The sequence below is a fragment of the Danio aesculapii genome, chromosome 2, assembly GCF_903798145.1.
Source record: "Danio aesculapii chromosome 2, fDanAes4.1, whole genome shotgun sequence".
NCBI classification, from domain to species: Eukaryota; Metazoa; Chordata; class Actinopteri; order Cypriniformes; family Danionidae; genus Danio; species Danio aesculapii.
In genome coordinates, this window is record NC_079436.1 from 35,190,812 (window position 1) to 35,209,976 (window position 19,165).

Here is a 19,165-nt window from a genome sequence, read left to right on the forward strand (position 1 = left end):
AGCAGTAAATTCATGGTGTAAAGTAACATTTTATGTTGAAGCTTGAGCTAGAAAAGTTGCTTCTTTGTTATCTTGCCTCCTTTAAAAAGTATGCATGCAATTCTGAGAGACTTGAAATGAGTTTTACAGTAGTACACGAGAGTCTTAGATTACTATAATTAACAGATTAATGTCTTTTATGATTATTTTTTGAATTAAGCACACAGAGGGACAAAGAAGTGTTTTTCTTTAAAGTGAATCAAACGCTAACCACACAGCCAGTGTAGTCTGATTACAGAACAAACGCTTGTGTGATACAAACCAGAAAAAATGACTTTTATTATGGGGATGTATAAATTTTACAGTATTTTCGGATGATTTTTATAACAATAGTCAAACAATATTTTGTATAATACGTAACAGGGATGCACAATATATTGTTTCAGCATCGATATCGCAATGTGCACATCCCCAATAGTCACATTGCAAGATGTGCAATGTTGAGGGGGAGTTATAGTTGACCTGGAGCTACAGAACACATGTGATTTGTGGAGTCAAAGCTGAGTTTAACCAAAAAAAAAGAGTTAAAATGTATCATTTACATGGGTTTTTAAAGCCTGTGACTGAGCATTTCAAGAGAGTTTAAAACATTTTGGCTCAAAAAATGAGGATGCTTGGAGGTGTAACAAAGATTAATTGCATTTAATTAATTATACGGAATTTTATACGATTTATGGAATAAAAAGATTTTTCTTTGAGTTTTTGTCGTTTTTAGTCGAAATATCTACACTTTAACCCGAATATAATATTACTTACTCAATTGGAAGATAAATTTGATTGTTTAAAGTAAAAACCTCTTAATTTTGACTTATTTTGACTCGTAAATTTGACTAGAAACGAGACAAAGTAAGAAAAGCATTTCTTTGCATTGTGATTATTCAATGTCTGTACCTCAATACTGTTAGACTCCTCAGAAAGCTATTCAAATCATCTTGTGAAACTTTTTCCCTTCACTTTCGTGAATTGATGAAGTTTGTTCCTCGCCTCTGTCACCACTGGCTTGTTTTGTTGGGACTTGTGGAGCTGTGCATCAATGGAATTGGCTATTCAATGTTTGGACTTTCAGCTGTGAAATTTATACCACACTGAACTAAACTGAACTTCAAGTCTTTTCTGTGTTTTAATGACTCTGAAAGGGTTATACATATTTTTATCTCGACTCGGCTAGATTATTGTAATGCCCTCTATGTGGGTATTAGCCATACCTCCCTTACTTGTCTGCAAATGGTGCAGAAAGCTGCTGCTCTTTTGCTGATGGGTACATGCAAATGGGAGCACATTACACCCACACTGGCTTCTCTTCGTTGGCTTTCTGTACAGTTTTGGATACATTTTATGATTCTAGTTTTGGTGTTTAAATGCCTAAATGGACTAGCATCAAGATACTTGTCTTCATTAATGCAATTGTACACTCCATCAAGGGCACTTACAGTAGATGTGCTGATCAGCTACTTTTGGCTGTTCTACGCACAAGGTTAAAAACCAGGGGGGACAGTGTGTTTGCAGTGGTGGCCCCCAAACTCTGGAATAATTTGCCTCCATGTTAGGCAGGCCACAACCCTTTCTGTTTTTAAATCTATTCTTAAAACCCATTTTTACTCTTTGGCTTTTAATACCATATGAGAGTCTTATGTCTATTGGATTTGTCCTTTGTTTTAGATGGTGTATGTGTGCACTTTGGTAAGCACTTGTTGTTTTTAAAAAGCACTTTATAAATAAACATTGACTTGACACAGTTTCAATTTAATAGAACTTCTATGTTAAGCTGCTTTGACACAATCTATATTGTTAAAAAGCACTATAGAAGTAAACATGAATTAAATTGAATTGAATTGAAGCTGTATTCATATTGCGATATTTAATTTTTCTGCAATAAACATTGCAATATCAGATTTGACCATTATCGTGCAGCCTGATTATTTAAAGTATGTATCTTTTTCATTTTAAAAAAAACATATGAATGGATTATTGAATCACTGGCTTACTCAATACATTTAAAAAACACATTCAATTAAGATTTAAACACTGAAGTGAAATGAAGAAAACACAAGTGAAGAGTTCAGATGCAAAAAACATCAATGTGCTGTTTGAAATTTAGTTCTAATAAACATTTTTCTCAGTTGACTATGTTTATGTTCAGTTATTTCACTTTAAAGGCAATACAAAGAATCTTATTTTGCCATAATAGTGAACCTACAAACAGGAGACTGAGAAAAATGCTCATTTAGAAGAAAATTTCAGGCAACATTAAGAGTTTTTTTTTGCATCTGAACTTTTCAAATGTTCTTTTTTGGTTTTTACTGAATCAATTTTTTAGCCATGGTTTTAGTTTTTAAACTGTTCAAATGAGTGTGGCATTTGCAATCCCACTTACACTGATATTTAGGAAAACAAGACTCTTTCTTGTGTCAAATTACTGAAGTACTCCATACATGATTGTTAAAAAGTGAAAAAAACATTTTGTGTGACACGTGATTAGCACTGTGGCAGCATCAAGGTCGCTGGTTCGAGCCCCGGCTTGGTCAGTTGGCATTTCTGTGTGGAATTCTTCTCATGTTCGTTTGGGTTTTTTCCAGGTGCTCCGGTTTCCCCCACAGTCCAAAGACATGCGCTATAGGTGAATTGAATAACTAAATTGTCCATAATGTACATGTGAGAATGAGTGTGCATGGATGTTTCCCAGTACTGGGTTGCAGCTGTAAGGCATTTGCTGTGTAAAATATATGCTGGATAAGTTGGCGATTCTAACACACTCTCAAGACCTGTTTTTGTTTCAATAAAGTGATTTCAAGGGTTCACACTTAGATATTGCTTGATACTAATTGCATGTTTGGAATGCTGTCCCGGGAGAGAAACCTGAGCTCGGAGATAGAGTCTAATGGGGATAGAGTCTATGGGCTCCCGCCTTGTCATTTAGCATAAAAGGGGTCCGAGATCAGGTAGGTCTTGAGAAATCCCCTGGTAAAGGAGGAAAAGGGAAAGATGGGGTGGACAGGGGTATTCTTCAAAAAATGAAGATAAGGAAAGTAAGATGAAATGGGCTATTTATTGTAGGCTTGTGTTTATCTGATTGTTTTATTGGTGACTGTAGATGAGAGACCAACCGAGATCAATCATTGCACGTGCTCCTCTTGAAGTTAGTTTATAAAACTTCACATAATTCTGTAGTGTCATAATAAACTCAAAGACAATTGCAATATTATTTTAGACTATAAATATTACACACCACTACTATATTTTTCTCTCAGAACTCTCTGTAAGACCATCTTAACATTATAACACTGAAGTCATTCTTACCCATTGAGCAGTCGATTCCAAAGAAGCCCTCATCGCAGATGCACTGCCCATCCACGCAGCGTCCATTTCCTATGCAGTCATTTGGACAGGTGGCAATACTGCAGTCTTCTCCTGAGAATCCACTGAAGCACACACATTTCCCATCCACACAGTGGCCTTTATCTTTACAGTCATTGGGGCAGGTGAGCTGGCTGCAGTCATGACCGGTGTAGCCTTCATAGCATACGCAGCGTCCGTCAACACAGCGCCCGTTGTCATTGCATTCATCAGGGCAGGATGAGATGGAGCAGTCTGGACCCTCCCAACCTGGGTTACATTTACAGCTGCAGGAGTCCTGCTGGTAGGTGCCATGCCCACTGCAGCTAGTGTCCACACCTGGAAGAGGAGAACAAGAGGTATTAACCTAGTGCACTTGAAGATAGCACATATAAATACAGATTTTGGGGGTTGGGGAACCCTAAAATGTCTGATTCTAGTGCTTAAGCAAGAAACGATGCACATGTTTGAAAGTCCAGTTATATGAGAGAATGGTGTGTTTACATGTGAAGTTTTGTTCTTTTGGCTTGATGTGAATAGAAATAAATAAGTTACAATGAATGACTGAACGTCTGGTTCGCACTGCTATTTTTAAAACTTTAGGATAAGAAACAACTTTATAGAACTAAATTGGAACAGTTGTGAACTTTTAAAATGTGTCAAAACAGCATCAGGAATTGTATTGAACTTTAATGGGCAACATCACAGCTTGAGCATTCTGTATTGTTTTATAAAATCTATCAAATTAAATCTTATGGCATCACATCTTGTTTTTGGTTTGTTTAGATGTCTTTGGCCAATGTTGTGTTTATAATTCAGTTGAGCCCCACCAGAGTTAGATTGGTGCACTCAAGGGTTCAGATGGCAGCATTACATATTCAAATAAACCACACAACCATTGCTTCTGCTGAGACTGAATAGTGTGAGTACGTTCTCTAAACAGAGTTGGCATTTAAATTGAAGTGGTCCACTTTGTCCAATCTCCACAGGAAGGGGAATCTACTTAACTGCAAAAAAGACTGAAATCTTTTTTTCTTTTAAACTGGCGCATGAATAAATATTCGTAAAAATTTGATGTTAAGGTAATCCTTTCACTTCTACTCTAAGAAAACTGCCACCAGTTTTTTTGGTAAAATTGTGCTCTTGACACCACCTTAAGCCTAGAATTACTAAAACTGAAACTAAATATACAAATAACCTTATATTTATATATTATTGTTTCAGGTTTGGTTTTAATCATTCTAGTTTAACCAAAGCAAAGTTTAATGTTTGCACAGCTTAAATTAAATAATAGATTGAAAAGACAAAAACAAAAAAACACACAAATTAAACAAACAAAAGAAATAAATATGAAGAATTAAGTCAAACTTCTTCATATTAAATATTATGTATGTAGTTAAACATGCTTAGTTCACATTTAGGCTAGTTGGATCACTTCAATTTAGTATGTTTAGCAAGTATACTCATTATTCACTCTTGGAAGTTTTGTTTCTGTTAAAGGATGCTTCATGCAGAAGCTTTGTTTGTGTGGTTTATTCAAAGTACTGCTGCCATCTGAATCCTTGAGTTCAAAAAATAAAAAGCTAACTAAAACTAACAAAACCATTGAATGAAATTAACTAAAACTAAATGGAATTGACAGCCATTTTTAAAATAGTATTTAAATAAAGTAAATTCTAAAAATGCAAAATTATAATAATCTTTCTCTAAACTATCTAATCTAATGCGGTAATAATCTTTCTATAAACATGTACATACACTTGTCAATTTGTATATTTGCACTCACTACTTACTTCTATTTTTTTTTAAATATATTTATTATTTGTTTTTTGTCCTGTCTCTGTTATCCTGTTGCACTGTAGAAGCTCTGTCACGAAAACAAATTCCTCGTATGTGTGAACATACCTGGCAATAAAGCTCTTTCTGATTCTGATTCTAAGCAAATTTAGAGTTTTTTGGCTCTATTTTAACGATCTTGGCGCAAAGTCTAAAGCGCATGGCGCAAAAGTGTTAAGGGCATATCCGAATCCACTTTTGCTATTTTAAGGATGGAAAAATATAATTTGCGCAACAGCACATGGTCTAACAGGGTTGTGCTTATTCTCTTAATGAGTTATGGGTGTATTTTGAGCATAACATGCATTAAACCAATCAGTCTCATCTCCCATTACCTTTAAGAGTAAGTTGTGTCGCGCCATGGCGCATTTGCTATTTACATGGCAGACTATGTAAGTGGAAAACTAAACACTTCACTTGTGAGAAAACATTTAAACAGACTGTCTGCATGAGGATAAAGCATGAGCCTCCTCCATTTGGCCTCTTTACTTTCTCTTTACTTTTACTTATTACTTTACTCCTTTATTTCGAGTCAGGAAATGGTGTTGTACACACTCCACTGAAGACATCCATTAGCCTACATATTTACTTTCGTTTGTTAAGCACAAAGATTTGTTTCAAAACTATTTCTAAATTCTGTTCTAATTTCCAGCAAATGAATAAATGAACAATAATAATGAAGTGTGGTCCAAACACATGTTTTATTCTTATGCCCCATATGATGATGCAGACTTCTTCAAAACCCAACAGATGGACAAATCTAAATTTGTTTTTCATTAAAACAAATATAAATATGCATAAAAAAATAATACTGCTAAAAATAGTAATATTATACTAATGCAAATTGTCATAAATAAACTGAAAAAAGCCCCCCGGACATGAAGAAGGCATGGGGGTAGTGTTTTTTTTTTTTTATCTATGTAGTAAATAATAATTTTTGTAACATTTTAATGTTTTTTTTTTTTTTTCACATGTAAAGATATTTGTGTAATGCTGTACATCCTGTGTGTATTAAGTGCTTGAATCTTGAACTAACACGATCTGCACTTGACTTTAACCTGGTCAATCGTGCGGTAATTTCAGTTTCTCAAAATAGTTACGCGCCAACAATGCACCTTAACACACCTTCTTTATAGACTAGCACACCCATGAGTCCACAAAGTAGCGCAAATGGATTTGCTATTTAAACATCATGGCGGTAAACATAAAAATTACTGTTGCGGTGGTTTGAAAATAGCAACAAATCGAGCCAAACACGTATTGCACCGGGTGTACGATAGGGCCCTTAATATTAATAATAACCTATGGACAAAAGGTCAACCAGGTGGTTATGAAGCCAGTTATAGATTTAATCCAAAACCTGACTTGACTATATCAAAGTTGGGGTGTATTTGGGTATATGTGGCTCATTTTAAGTTTTAGTTTCTCAAGGACAGGGTGCGATCTCCATGTTAGGGCTAATACCTGACCCTCCTTTGCAGCAGCCCTGAGCGCACTGGCTCTTTAAGTAGTTGACTTCCTCCTCCAGGCCATTTACACGGTACAGCAGAGCTTTGAAATCCTCCGAATCTGCACATCCACAACCGGCCGGCTGGAGGCGTATGCTGTGCTTAAAGACAATGTCATTCTCTCCATTCACTGTGACTAACTGTCCTTCTGAGGCCTGGTCCTGGGAAAGTTGACCTACTTGAGAACCCTGCTTACAACCGGAGTCAATCCTGTAGACGTGGCTGAAAGTGACTTCTTTCTCTGCATTCACCGCTTCCTCTGAGAGCACAATATGGGACACCATAAAGAGCGTCCCCAGAAGAAAAAGGCCTCTTTTCAGCCGGTTTAATCTAACAGCCATGGCTTCTGAAAGAAAGCAGAAAGACATGAACCCTTGGAGAATCTTACGATGATTGTGTGGTTGAATTTACAAGCGTTTCTTTCTCAAAATATCAAACTTTCCTTATGGTCTGCGGTTTCACCTTCCAGTAAGTAGCTTGATTTGCAAGCTGCCCACACGAAAAATCAATGCGCAAGACATCGCATTATGTTTAATGGAGCGAAATCTGTTTTACAAGGCCAGAGTTAGAGATGTCTGATCCTACAGCAGGACCTGGGCAAACCATATGTTTGCCAAGCACATTCCATCCAAACCATTAATTGCACATGCTCAACCACGAGGGCTTCTGGGAGCAGAAAATCCTTCTAACTAAATGATGTAATCTCCGTGACAATTATGTCATTCAAAGCTTTTAATACCTAAAAAGCAGTATGTTCTATAAAAGAGAAAATGAACATTTGGAGAGAGCCACCTGGGATGTGTTTGCTTAAAAAATAAAATAAAATACCTAACGTAATTCATTAACAGGGATTTTCTGATCTTGGCATGCAAATTAGGGCTGCACAAAAGCATTGATATTGCAATGTTCGCATCTGTAATAATCACATCGCAAAGATATGCAATGGTGAGTCTGAATTATAGTTAACCAGGAGCTACAGAATTGCATTTAATAACTGTATTTATACCAAATTTATATAATTTATTTATTTTTGGTTTTGTTTTGTTTTTTTCACTTAGAATTTTTTCTACATTTCAAAGAGAAATTAAGATTATTTCACTTACCTAACTGGCAGATAATGTTGCTTGTTGTAAGGAAAAACTCTTAATTTTCACTTTTTTCTTCTGACGGTGAAAGCAAAACACAATTTTTACTTGCTCTAAGAATTTTCTGATGTTTGAACTAGAAACTAGATAAAACAAAACTATAAAAGCATTTTTCGCATTGTGATTATTCAATTTCTATACCTGAATACTGTTTGACTCCCCAGAAAAACATCAAGTAGAGGTATTGTGAAACTGTATTCATATCGCAATATCTATTGCAGAAAAATAAAATATCGCAATATCAGATTTTTCCAATAACGTACAGCCCTACTGGGAATCTTGACGTGGAGAAAATTAGTTTTTATATAAGATAATAAATATATATTTATTATTTTTGTTAATGGAACTTATACTTCAGTAAATGCATAATGTATATAACTAAATCTGTTAGAATTTATACTATAAAATGTATTACAACTGTTTAAATATTAAAATATAAATTTCTATAGTAAATTATCTAATTTTCCCTCATTTTCCTTCGGCGTAGTCCCTTATTAATCAGGGGTTGCCACAGTAGAATGAACCACCAACTATTCCAGCATATGTTTTACGCAATGGATGCCCTTCCAGCCACAACTCAGTACTGGGAAACACCCATATACACACTCATACACTTCGGCAATTTTAGTTTATTCAATTGACCTATTGTGCATTTCTTTGGACTGTAAAGGACACCGGAGCACCCAGAGGAAACCTATGTGAACATGGGGAGAACATGCAAACTTCACACAGAAATGCCAATTCACCCAGCCAGGACTCTAATCAGCGACCTTCTTGCTGTGAGACTACAGTGCTAACCACTGAGCCAATATGCTGCCCTAAATTATCTAATATTACATCATTCATTCATACATTTTCTTTTTGGCTCAGTCTGTTTATTCATCAGGAGTTGCCACAGCAGAACGAACCGTCAACTTATCCAGCATATGTTTTACACAGTGCATGCCCTTCCAGCCACAACCCAACACTGGGAAACACCCATACACACTCTTTCACACACATACACTATGGACAATTTAGCTTATTCAATTCACCTACAGCGCATGTCTTTGGTCTGTGGGGGAAACCGGAGCACCCGGAGGAAACCCATGTCAACATTGGGAGAACATGCAATCTCCACACAGATATGCCAACTGACCCAGCAAGGCTCGTACCAGCGACTTTCATGCCATGAGTCTATCGTGCTACCCAATGCACCTATTATTTCATATCATATTTAATAATATTATATTTTTGATGTATCAATGTTCAATTTAAATTTACAATGTTGATTTTATAGATAAAAAACATGATAAATACTAATAAAGTGTCTAATGTTAAATACAATGTCAATAGGGGTGACTTTAATATCTTTATGTAACATTAATATTTGTCATTTATAATATATATATAATTATGTAAAAGTAATATTTATTCTGGCCTGTGCTTATTAAAATGTATAAAAGAACAGTATAAAAGTTCATAATTAGTATTATATTTTAAATGATGAAAAGGACAAATGAATAAATCCTAATGAACACATCAGTTAAAATGAACCCTCAGAATGTAAGACACTCATATATCTTATTACATAATGCAAAGCCGAGGGCCCCTGTGAGCCTAAAGGACCTAAAATGACAGTCATCTACTTTTACTTTTACAGACAAATAGTTCCACAGACATTGCATAACTTAAAAAAACAACAGACAAACGTCTGCAAGTCACTTTTCCTTTATAGGTTTGGTTTGATTTGATTTATTTCTGTTTTTCTTTTATCAGTCACAGGCTCTGATGATAAACCAATAGCTTAAACATTCAGTACATTATTGCAGCATTTATTCATTCTAGCCATTTATTCATTCCACACTTTTGTTTTGAAACATTAAGGAAATCTTTGTAAATGTGGCGCTTAAATATAAACACGGAACAACACACATCAAAGTTCAGAAGCAGATGTGGAATGGCAGAAATGCTGAAATGAGAAGACAGAGGACTCCCTCAGGAGCAAGATAGAAATGTGAACAGAAGCAGAGAAAAATCTGGAGCTCATGCCACACGGATCAACCAACCGAGCAGAAAACATTGCTGGAGGCTGTTGTTTTTGACAGATTCTCTTTTGCAGATGTGGAGAGATCCATTCCTTCGCATTAGTCTGAGTAGACTGAATCTGAGACTGACTAACGGCCATTCTGTGCTCCTGAGGTGCCAAATAGTAACTATTAAAGCAAGATGAATCATTTGCTAAATCCAAAACATCCAGTCAATGCATTCTTGCCAATAAAACCCAGATTTATATTGCTAAATTTTAAATATACTTAGCCTCACTACTTAAAAAAAAGAACCACTTCAAAAATCGCATCAATATAACAAGCAGAATGACTACACGGAGTTAAACAGTAACAGCAACCGCATAACAAATCAGCAGCACAGTTCATATGAAATAGTTTATTTAAGCAATTTGTGATTATTTTGGGCAATAGTGCTGGTCTTGTTGAGTTATATTCAAACATAAGCCAATAACAAAATTGCTACCATTATTTTAGGTGCACAGTGCATGGCATCAGATGGTAGCTACTGGTAATGCAAATCAGATAATAAAATACTGCTATGATTTAAATTTTGAGGAATAAACTGGTTTTAATTCTTAGCTGAATGGCAAAAAAGTGAATGATATTCTTTAATGTTCCTTAGTTCTAAGAAGAGACTAACAATTGGGAACATGCCTATGGATGAATAAAGCTTCATTAAGTATTTACTGCTCGCCAAAAAAAGTTCAAACATATTTGCATAGACACCTGACAAATAGTGAAAACGTACAGTAAATTGCTTCTCTAGCTGCTATTGGATTTGTATAATGTGTTTAATTTATTTACTTTCACAATGACAGGACAGTTTACATTAATCAACAATCCTGAAGAATGTCAATGTACCCAAATTAGCCCAAAGGCTAGTTTTCATTGGTAGTCCCTTTGCCAGATATTATAAACTTATAAACCAACAAAAATACAGTTTTAAATTATAAGCAAGACTCAAATAGAGGGCTCTATTTTAACAGTCTAGGTGCTAAATCTAAAGCAAATGGCGCAAAAGTATTAAGGGTGTGTCCGAATCCACTATTGCTAATTGAAAATTATGATTCGCGCCTAGCGCATGGTCTAACAGGGTTTTGCTTATTCTCTTAATGAGTTATGGGCATGTTTTGAAAATAACGCGCATTAAACCAGAGACTCATCTCCCATTCTCTTTAAGGGTCAGTTGCGTCACACCATGGCACATTTGCTATTAACATGGCGGACTTTGTAAAAGGAAAAACTGAATGCTTCACGTCATACGCCTTATTGCGCCCGGGTGTATGATAGGGCCCATAGTGTTGTACTTGTGATGCAACTTGTTTTGAGTCCGGTGAAGCACGGTTCCACAAAAGAGATTAAAGCAATGTAAAATCAAGGTAAAACTATGTGACTACATGCATTTTTCTCTTACATTTGCTTTTAAAAACACTATTGGTTGGGTTTATGGAAGAGTTTAGGTCAGTGGTTTGTCTACGAGATCTGAATAACATGCTCCGCCTACTCAAGGCTGTGTATCTGAAACAAAACATAGCTGCATATCAGATTCGCAGAACTGCAGACAGCGCCCTCTAGTGGATTTGTCATCTGAAACTTGCAAAGAAATGTGCCGGGAACAACATATTATACATTTAGCAAAAATAGAGGCTGAGGCTCATATTTCCAAAAAATTACAAAATGATAACCGAAAGCTGTACAGTGTGGCATTTTTGCTTTCTTGAGTTTTATTACGGTAAAAATCTGAAACAGTCAGCACCGGTAGATAACAGAGTACAACCATTGATATCTTGCACTGTGCAACTAAAATAATGGCACCCCATAGTCCAAAATTAATGTTGATGTAAATTTTATGTTTTTTTATGGATACTACATATTACAGCTGCACGATTAATCAAAAAAGACAATCTTAATCCAGCATTTCTACAATTCTGCCAATCATATTTTTAAGTTCAGGAGAGAAGCAAAGGCTCAGCAGTGTTGACACCTCCAAATGGTGTTGAAAGAGTCACATGCTGTATTTATAAGGTATAATTTACCCAAAAAATATCATTTCTGACTTCATGTAATGATGTATTCACGGCCGCGAAATCACACGTGACGTGAGCTGACCGTGAGCTGTTACCACAGAGAGGGCGGGCGCGTGCCTGTGAATGATGTCTACTTTAGTGAACAGAACTTGCATAGGCTGTCAATAACAGGTAATAAAGTTATAAATAACATTCAGTTTGCAGCACAGAGCGATCGTTTAGGAGCCGCGCGGGAAGTATGAACAGCACTGAGCAGTGAAAGTGAAACCGAACGCGCCAACATCATTTAAATAATCATATCGCATTTTAGAGTTATGATTGCGGCAAGCATTTAATGTTTTTCTTTCATAGCGAACACAGGGTGTTGTGCATGAGAACAAATGTTTAACAGTGTCAGTATATAAGCCTATATAATGTTGAATATTATGCAAGAGGGAATCTGATAATGACAAATGTCTGATTTTACCAGTAGAAAAAAATGGTCTAATAATGTTGTCAATGACAGATTGCAAGCATATGTCTCAAACACAATAATTCAACATTAGAATTATGAATCGCTGTATTCTGATGTCATCACTTTACTGTGCATTAATGACAAGGACAAATTTAAAGTCTGTTCAAGTCCACCATTCAAAGTCTATACAAAATTGAGCATTTTAACCAACAGTAGAGCTACACATAATATTATTATTGTTCTTTTACCATATGTTTGAGATATAACAATAATAATAGCCTACTCATATTAACCTTTATTTTACATCTATAGAATCGTGAGAAAATCGTGATCTTGATTTTAAGCAAAAAAATCGCGATTCTCATTTTAGCCAGAATCATGCAGCCCTACTTCATATTTCAGTAAAATATATCTACATAACATATCTAAAACATATCTAGCATACATTGAAACACACAAGTGTTAATAGCAGGGGTTCCTTTAGAACAATCAAGAACTTTCTCAATGACCTCACAGGCTCCCTAATGCTAATTAGACTGGATGGTGTAGTATTGAGGCATTGAGTGGTGAGGTCCACCGACCGTCCTGCTGTAGCCCACATCACAGACCCAGACACCACACACATGCTGGAGCTGCAAGGCCCTTTGAGGGTCTCGTTTATTGCTTTCTGTCAGAGGCTTTTATTTCATGTTCACCTTTCCTTTTTGCTTTTTTATTTATCTTGGAGAAGGCGCTGGAGAAACCTGCCAACTTTCTTTTTCTACCACTACTGAGGTGTTGTTTGAACCTGATTGGACAAATATATTGTACATGCAACAAAGCAGATGCTCTTTTTCGATTATAGCAATAATAATAGTGGAAATTTTTAAAATCCACAAAGTAAGGCTTAACCACATTTGGTATGTACGCGTCAAAAGCATGACATCAATAACAAGAATTGCTTGTGAAAGATATTGCAACTTAAATTATCCTGTTTTAGTCTCATGATTCTTACCAAATTGAATACAATATAAAAAGCATCATAAATGTAAAATATATATAAAAAAATTGTTTTACAGTAACTAAAGCTCATTTTATAAAAACGTTTTAATCTTTTTTTCCCTGAAAATGTCTTCAAAATTGAACAACTTCATGAATGATTTACAGGCCTGTGTATGTTGTAGGTTCAGTTCCAATATGTACTGCAATATTGTTTACAGTTGTGCACAGCTCTACCCAAAGGAAGTTTATGTTTGTTGTAAATAAGGGTGTATTTATTCTTGTGCACAATGCTGTGAATAAATTAGAATTGCAAAGAGCATATTCAGTAAAAATGTGAAGCATACATATTCAGTGTCTTGTACTCAGATACCTCACTGAATGCAGTGATGTCTATAGTTTACTATAGTTTTCAAATGGCTGTGCAAATAGTATGTAGTGCCGTCTTGAGTTTTTTTATGAAGTGCCACCCTAATCTGACTTTTTTGCATGGGAAAACTATTAAACTGTCATAATGAAAACATGACAAAGCCATTTGACTGTCTTGTTCATAAACAACGGGGTCAGGACTTTTCATCTTGATGACACTGACACTTTCATTGGCATGAATACTTGCTTTTGATGAATGAGCTATCCATTTTGAGCAAGTGACAGGCTTTTGCAGGTTATCAACTAGGTTTTGCAGTTTGTACTAATTGTAATTAGGCAAGTTATTGTATAACAATGGTTTGTTCTGTAGACTATTAAAAATATATAGCTTGAAGGGGCTAATAATTTTGACCTTAAATGGTTTTTGAAAAATTTAAAACCGCTTTAATTCTAGCCAAAATAAAACAAATAAGACTTTCTCTAGAAGAAAAAAATATTATCAGACATACTGTGAAAATTTACTTGCTCTGTTAAACATCATTTGGGAAATATTTAAAAATTTTAAAAATAAAATAAAAGAGGAGCTAATAATTCTGACTTCAACTGTATATTTACAGGCTAATATATCGGTTATTGGCCTCCAAATCTAAAGAGTTATCGGTATCGGCCCAAAATCGGTGCATCCCTAATAAAAAGCACTGTACTTGTTCACTTTTCTGAATAATATTATAATTATTAATCTTTGCAAAATATCCTCAAATAAATGACTAAAATCAAAATATTAATATAAAAATAGACCAGAGATTGTTGTTTTCTAAAATGATAAATTTGAATCAATGTAAGTAGTTTTTTCCCAGTGATGGGTTGCAGATGGAAGGGCATCCACTGTGTAAAACATATGCTGGATAATTTGGTGGTTCATTCCGCTGTGGCGACCCCAGATTAATAAAGGGACTAAGCCAAAAAGAAAATTAATAAATGAATGTAAGTAGTTTGTTTATTTATTAAAAAAATATATAATTTTAGCTATGACTATCAAACATTTAGCACTCATAAAAGTGCTAAAAAGATTTTCAAAGATAACATAAAAGATTTTAAAAATCCAAATAATTAGATTGCACAAACCTAGTACAGACGGACAGACGGATGGATGGATGGATGGATGGATGGATGGATGGATAGATAAATTAGTTTTTTAACTCAAATGGTTTGTAGCAATCTGTTTCCTCAAACGGTTTGAGTTGCTTTAACTTATTGGGTTTTACAGTGCTCAGTTGGTTTGAGTTCTCTTCATTTATTGGATTTTACTGTGCTCAAATTGCTTCGTTTACTCAAGTGAAGTAAGTTCACAGTACTCATTAGGATTAGTTTTTGAACTGAAATAGTTTGCTGCAATCGGTTTTCTCAAATGCTTTGAGTTACCTTAACTTTTTGGGTTTTACAGTGTAGATGGATGGATGGATGGATGGATGGATGAGCGGGTGGATTGACGGATGGATGGATCACATTTTTATAATATATTTTTAGAATTTATTAAATTTATTTTTATGTCAACTTTAAATTGTGTTTGTCAACATTTCAATATTTTAACAAATTTAAAAATATATTTATTTAATAATAATGTTTTATATGTACTTTTATCTTATGTTATTTTTTATTTTTTTGAATGGTAGACCATCTAAGAATACCTTATAGTTTTACAAGATGACTGCAATTTTGATATAGTGATGTTTGAAAATGTCTCCTCCACACCCAGTTAGCGTTTGATTTCACCAAGCCGTGCCTATAGAAATCCCTGCAGCATGAAGTATTAGAAAGGATAGAGAGGGTATGAGAGAGAAAATGCAGGCTGCTAAGTGGCTAACTTTTTTTTTTGTTTTATTTTTTTGGATCTCAAAACACAAGCTTTCAGCACTGTGACTGGGACTCATTCATGGCTTTTAGGAACTACAAGGGCAAAGACCTACAAGCAATAAGGCTTACAAACAGACTGTGAACAGTATAAATCACATTCTGAGAGGGGAATAAATTGAGTGAGGTTGAAAACAGAAAGCTAGTCTGTGCCTTCACCTCTCCTGAGACACATTAAAAAGAAGACAAAGACAGTCTGTTCCTCCGCATCTGAAGCGGAGCCCTGGCTGCACCATTAGGAAGGGGATTCTGGGTTTACGGATGCACGTAGAGAAGAGGAACAGAGGTGAGGAGTGCAGTCTGTGAGCCGCAAACATGCAGGACTAGTGATTTTTCCCCTCCGCTCTTCAGCTGATGAGAGCTGAAAGCAATTAAGCTTAAGTCTAGGTAGAGACTCATTTCCTCTTCACGATATGTACCACTGGGGAAAGAAACCACAGCAGCCTTAGAGGATCTTTCAGATGCCGAAAATCAACTCTGTTAGTAATGTGCAGTGTGCAGGCAGCATATAGTAAACCTCCAGTGGGCTGAATGCAACATCTGCTGTTCATCTGATCTGGGCTTCTGATAGTACCTGAAGCCAAAACAGTAGCCTTTGCTGCTAATCTGACAGGCGACGAGGATGAAGCTTAGATCTTATATGAAAGCGGGGTCCGAGCAGGTTAAGTAGTATGCATATGGCTTGGGGAAAAATGCATGGAGAAGGAATGAGTAAGAAATAGAGAGACAGAGACTTGACAAGCTCATTTTCCACTCATATTACATATTATAAACAGCAGATTTACTATTTTTAGATGTTTTTAGACTAGATTTACTAATATATTCTGTATGTACTATGGTATATACAGTGCTCAGCATAATTGAGTACACCCCGTTTTGAAAATTAATATTTGTATCCATTTCTCATTGATTATGGACAATGTATTTTGGTGCATTTAAACAAAACAGATTTATTAAACAGATATATTTATTAACATAATATTTTAGTCACCAAATATATTTAGAAATTAAAAGATAATACAGTTAAATTCAAGCAAAATTTTGAAAAAAAATGTTCAAGCTATAAAATTTCAATTGGTTTTGCTTCTCTTGATTTTTTTCTCTTTTTAAAATTAGTATTTAATATTTTTCTATAATGTATAAGTTTGGCTGTACAAGTTTTTGGACCGTTATCGTAAGTTATTTTGTTAGATAAGCTCCAGATTTGGCTTCAGTACTGACTAATCTAATGTATATGCACAAATAAAATATTGTATAGCTTCCTATTAAAAATTTGAAATTAAAAGATAGATTTGTGAGGGGTGTACTTGTATATGCTGAGCATTGTATACTGTGTGTGTGTGTGTGTGTGTGTGTGTATATATATATATATATATATAATAATATCTTAATATGCTAATTTGCTAGAAGAAATCCATAAGCATACATAAAGTATTACAAAATTATTATTTTGTTCATTAACATACAGTGTACTTTTTATATATTTATTTATTTACTTTTTAATCAATAATATTAAACCACCATGAACAAAAATTTTTTTTTTTAATTTTTAAATCATGCTGCCCACAATAATGCATTGTCCATGCCTTTAACTACACCACCAAGAGAAAAACAATTGGATTGCATTTCTTAACTCCTAATGTCCCATAATTTCTAAAATATCAACCTCTACCAAATGGTTGATATATTGGTTGATGGTAAAAGTACCGGAATTAATACAAGACCTATTTATTTAAAAACATAATCAAAATAAAATATTTTTGGATAGTAAATCATCTTTATTTTTTGAAGTATGCCATAAAATATTTCAGATTTTCATTTAACATGTTTTCTTGTTTTTATTTTACAATAAAACTAAAATCAAGTGGATTAGTGCTTTAAAACATCCTTTAAATGACTTTAACAGTCATTATTTAAAACAGTAAAAACATGGACAACCATTTGGTGGAGCGGGCAGTCAAAGGGATATTGTCAAGCTTGGGACACCCATTGGTGTGCAAAATATATAAATCATAAGTAATTTTAATATATTCACTGAACAGTATTAACTAACATGAAGTCGATTGTCCTTTCAAATCAGAGAATACACCAAATAACACATCTAATTCACTCTCAATGCTTCTTAAACTTTTAAACTTTGATTCAAACAAGAATAAACTTTGATTTGCAGCATATTAGTGCACAATATTTTCCTAATCTGCCTTTTAATAACAAATTACGTTAAATTGATTAAAACATTAAATAATTTTTTTTACTTAAATAAATCTTCTTCACTCACAAAAGGTGTTTGACATTGCCTTTTATAGCAAATTAAAAATGCATAGTTAGCAAGAGTTGGCAAAGTATAGGAAAAACAACACACCAATTAATTATTCATAAAATAAAAGTTTTTACTTTATCTTTACAAACATTATAATGTGACTCAAACTGATTTAAACAACTTGTTTAAGGCTGTAAAAAGTGAAAAGGCTCATGCACAGGCTATAATGAATCTGCAGATGCCTTACCCCAGAATATTCCCAGCCACAGTAATTTTCCTGCTCACTGCCTGACGTCTATTACTGCAAGCACCTGTTTACAAGCTCAGACTGGGCATTCAGGGCCCTCCTGACCAGCAATGTCCCGAGTCCTCCAGCTCTCTGCCTTCAAACACTTTAAATGTCCTCATTGCAGCCCTGAGCCAATGGCCAGCCTGGGTGTGGCTTCAGAGACTCCCAAAAAACGACTGAGGGAGGTAATGAGACACTTCTCTGCTGGACATTGTCTGGAACTTATTTCATTAAACACAAACTTAATAAGACTAGACTGTGCTTATAACTGCCAGCTCTCACAGGTAGATTTTAATGAACATGCCATTTTTATTTCAGAGCTTTTCTTACAGCAGCACTGCAAATCAATGTTTTCCAGGAATTGTGATATATAGCTACTGACAGGCTTGTAGAGCCAAAGTCAACATAGTCCAGAACTTAAAGCGTCGAACTACATGGTCGTAGGAGTGATGTTTTTATGTGTCCTTTTCATAAATTTCCATCTTGATTTGAAAAGTGGAATAAGTGTACAAATGGAAATTAATGCATTATTTATTTTACACCTTTTTGGCTTCGTGCTGCTTAAAATGATGTTGTGCTGAACTTGCAGTTGAACATTAGGAAAATATATGAAAATGCAGGCATATGGTCAAATGAATAAAATGTAAGCATATCAGAAATACACTTTTTTCCACATTTTTTTGTTACAGCCTTTTTCCAAAATGGATTAAATTAATTTATTTCCTCAAGATTCTACACACAATACCCCATAATGACAATGTGAAAAAAGATTTCTTGAAATTGTTATAAATTTTATTAAAAATGGAAAAACCTGAAAAATCACATGTACAGAAGTATTCACAGCCTTTGCCATGAAGCTCTAAATTGAGCTCAGGTACATTCTGTTTCCACTGATCATTCTTGAGATGTTTCAGCAGCTTAATTGGAGTTCACCTGTGGTAAATTCAGTTGATTGGACATGATTTGCA

At 34.8% G+C, this 19,165-nt stretch overlaps 1 protein-coding gene across 2 annotated transcripts in view; it reads right to left on the minus strand.

Moving 5' to 3' along the window:
* tnn (tenascin N) overlaps positions 1–18,316 on the minus strand; it is a 58,174-nt gene extending 39,858 nt beyond the window's left edge. Inside the window, exons 1-3 of one of the 2 annotated variants that reach the window (XM_056478032.1) lie at positions 18,156–18,316; positions 6,673–7,062; positions 3,337–3,711 (exon numbers count right to left, since the gene is read on the minus strand). In XM_056478032.1, the coding sequence (XP_056334007.1) occupies positions 3,337–3,711; positions 6,673–7,057 (760 nt within the window). In that variant the 5' untranslated portion in view covers positions 7,058–7,062; positions 18,156–18,316. The remainder of the gene's footprint in view (positions 1–3,336; positions 3,712–6,672; positions 7,063–18,155) is intronic. The other variant, XM_056478037.1, reaches the window with a different exon arrangement.
* Positions 18,317–19,165: the final 849 nt, after the last annotated feature.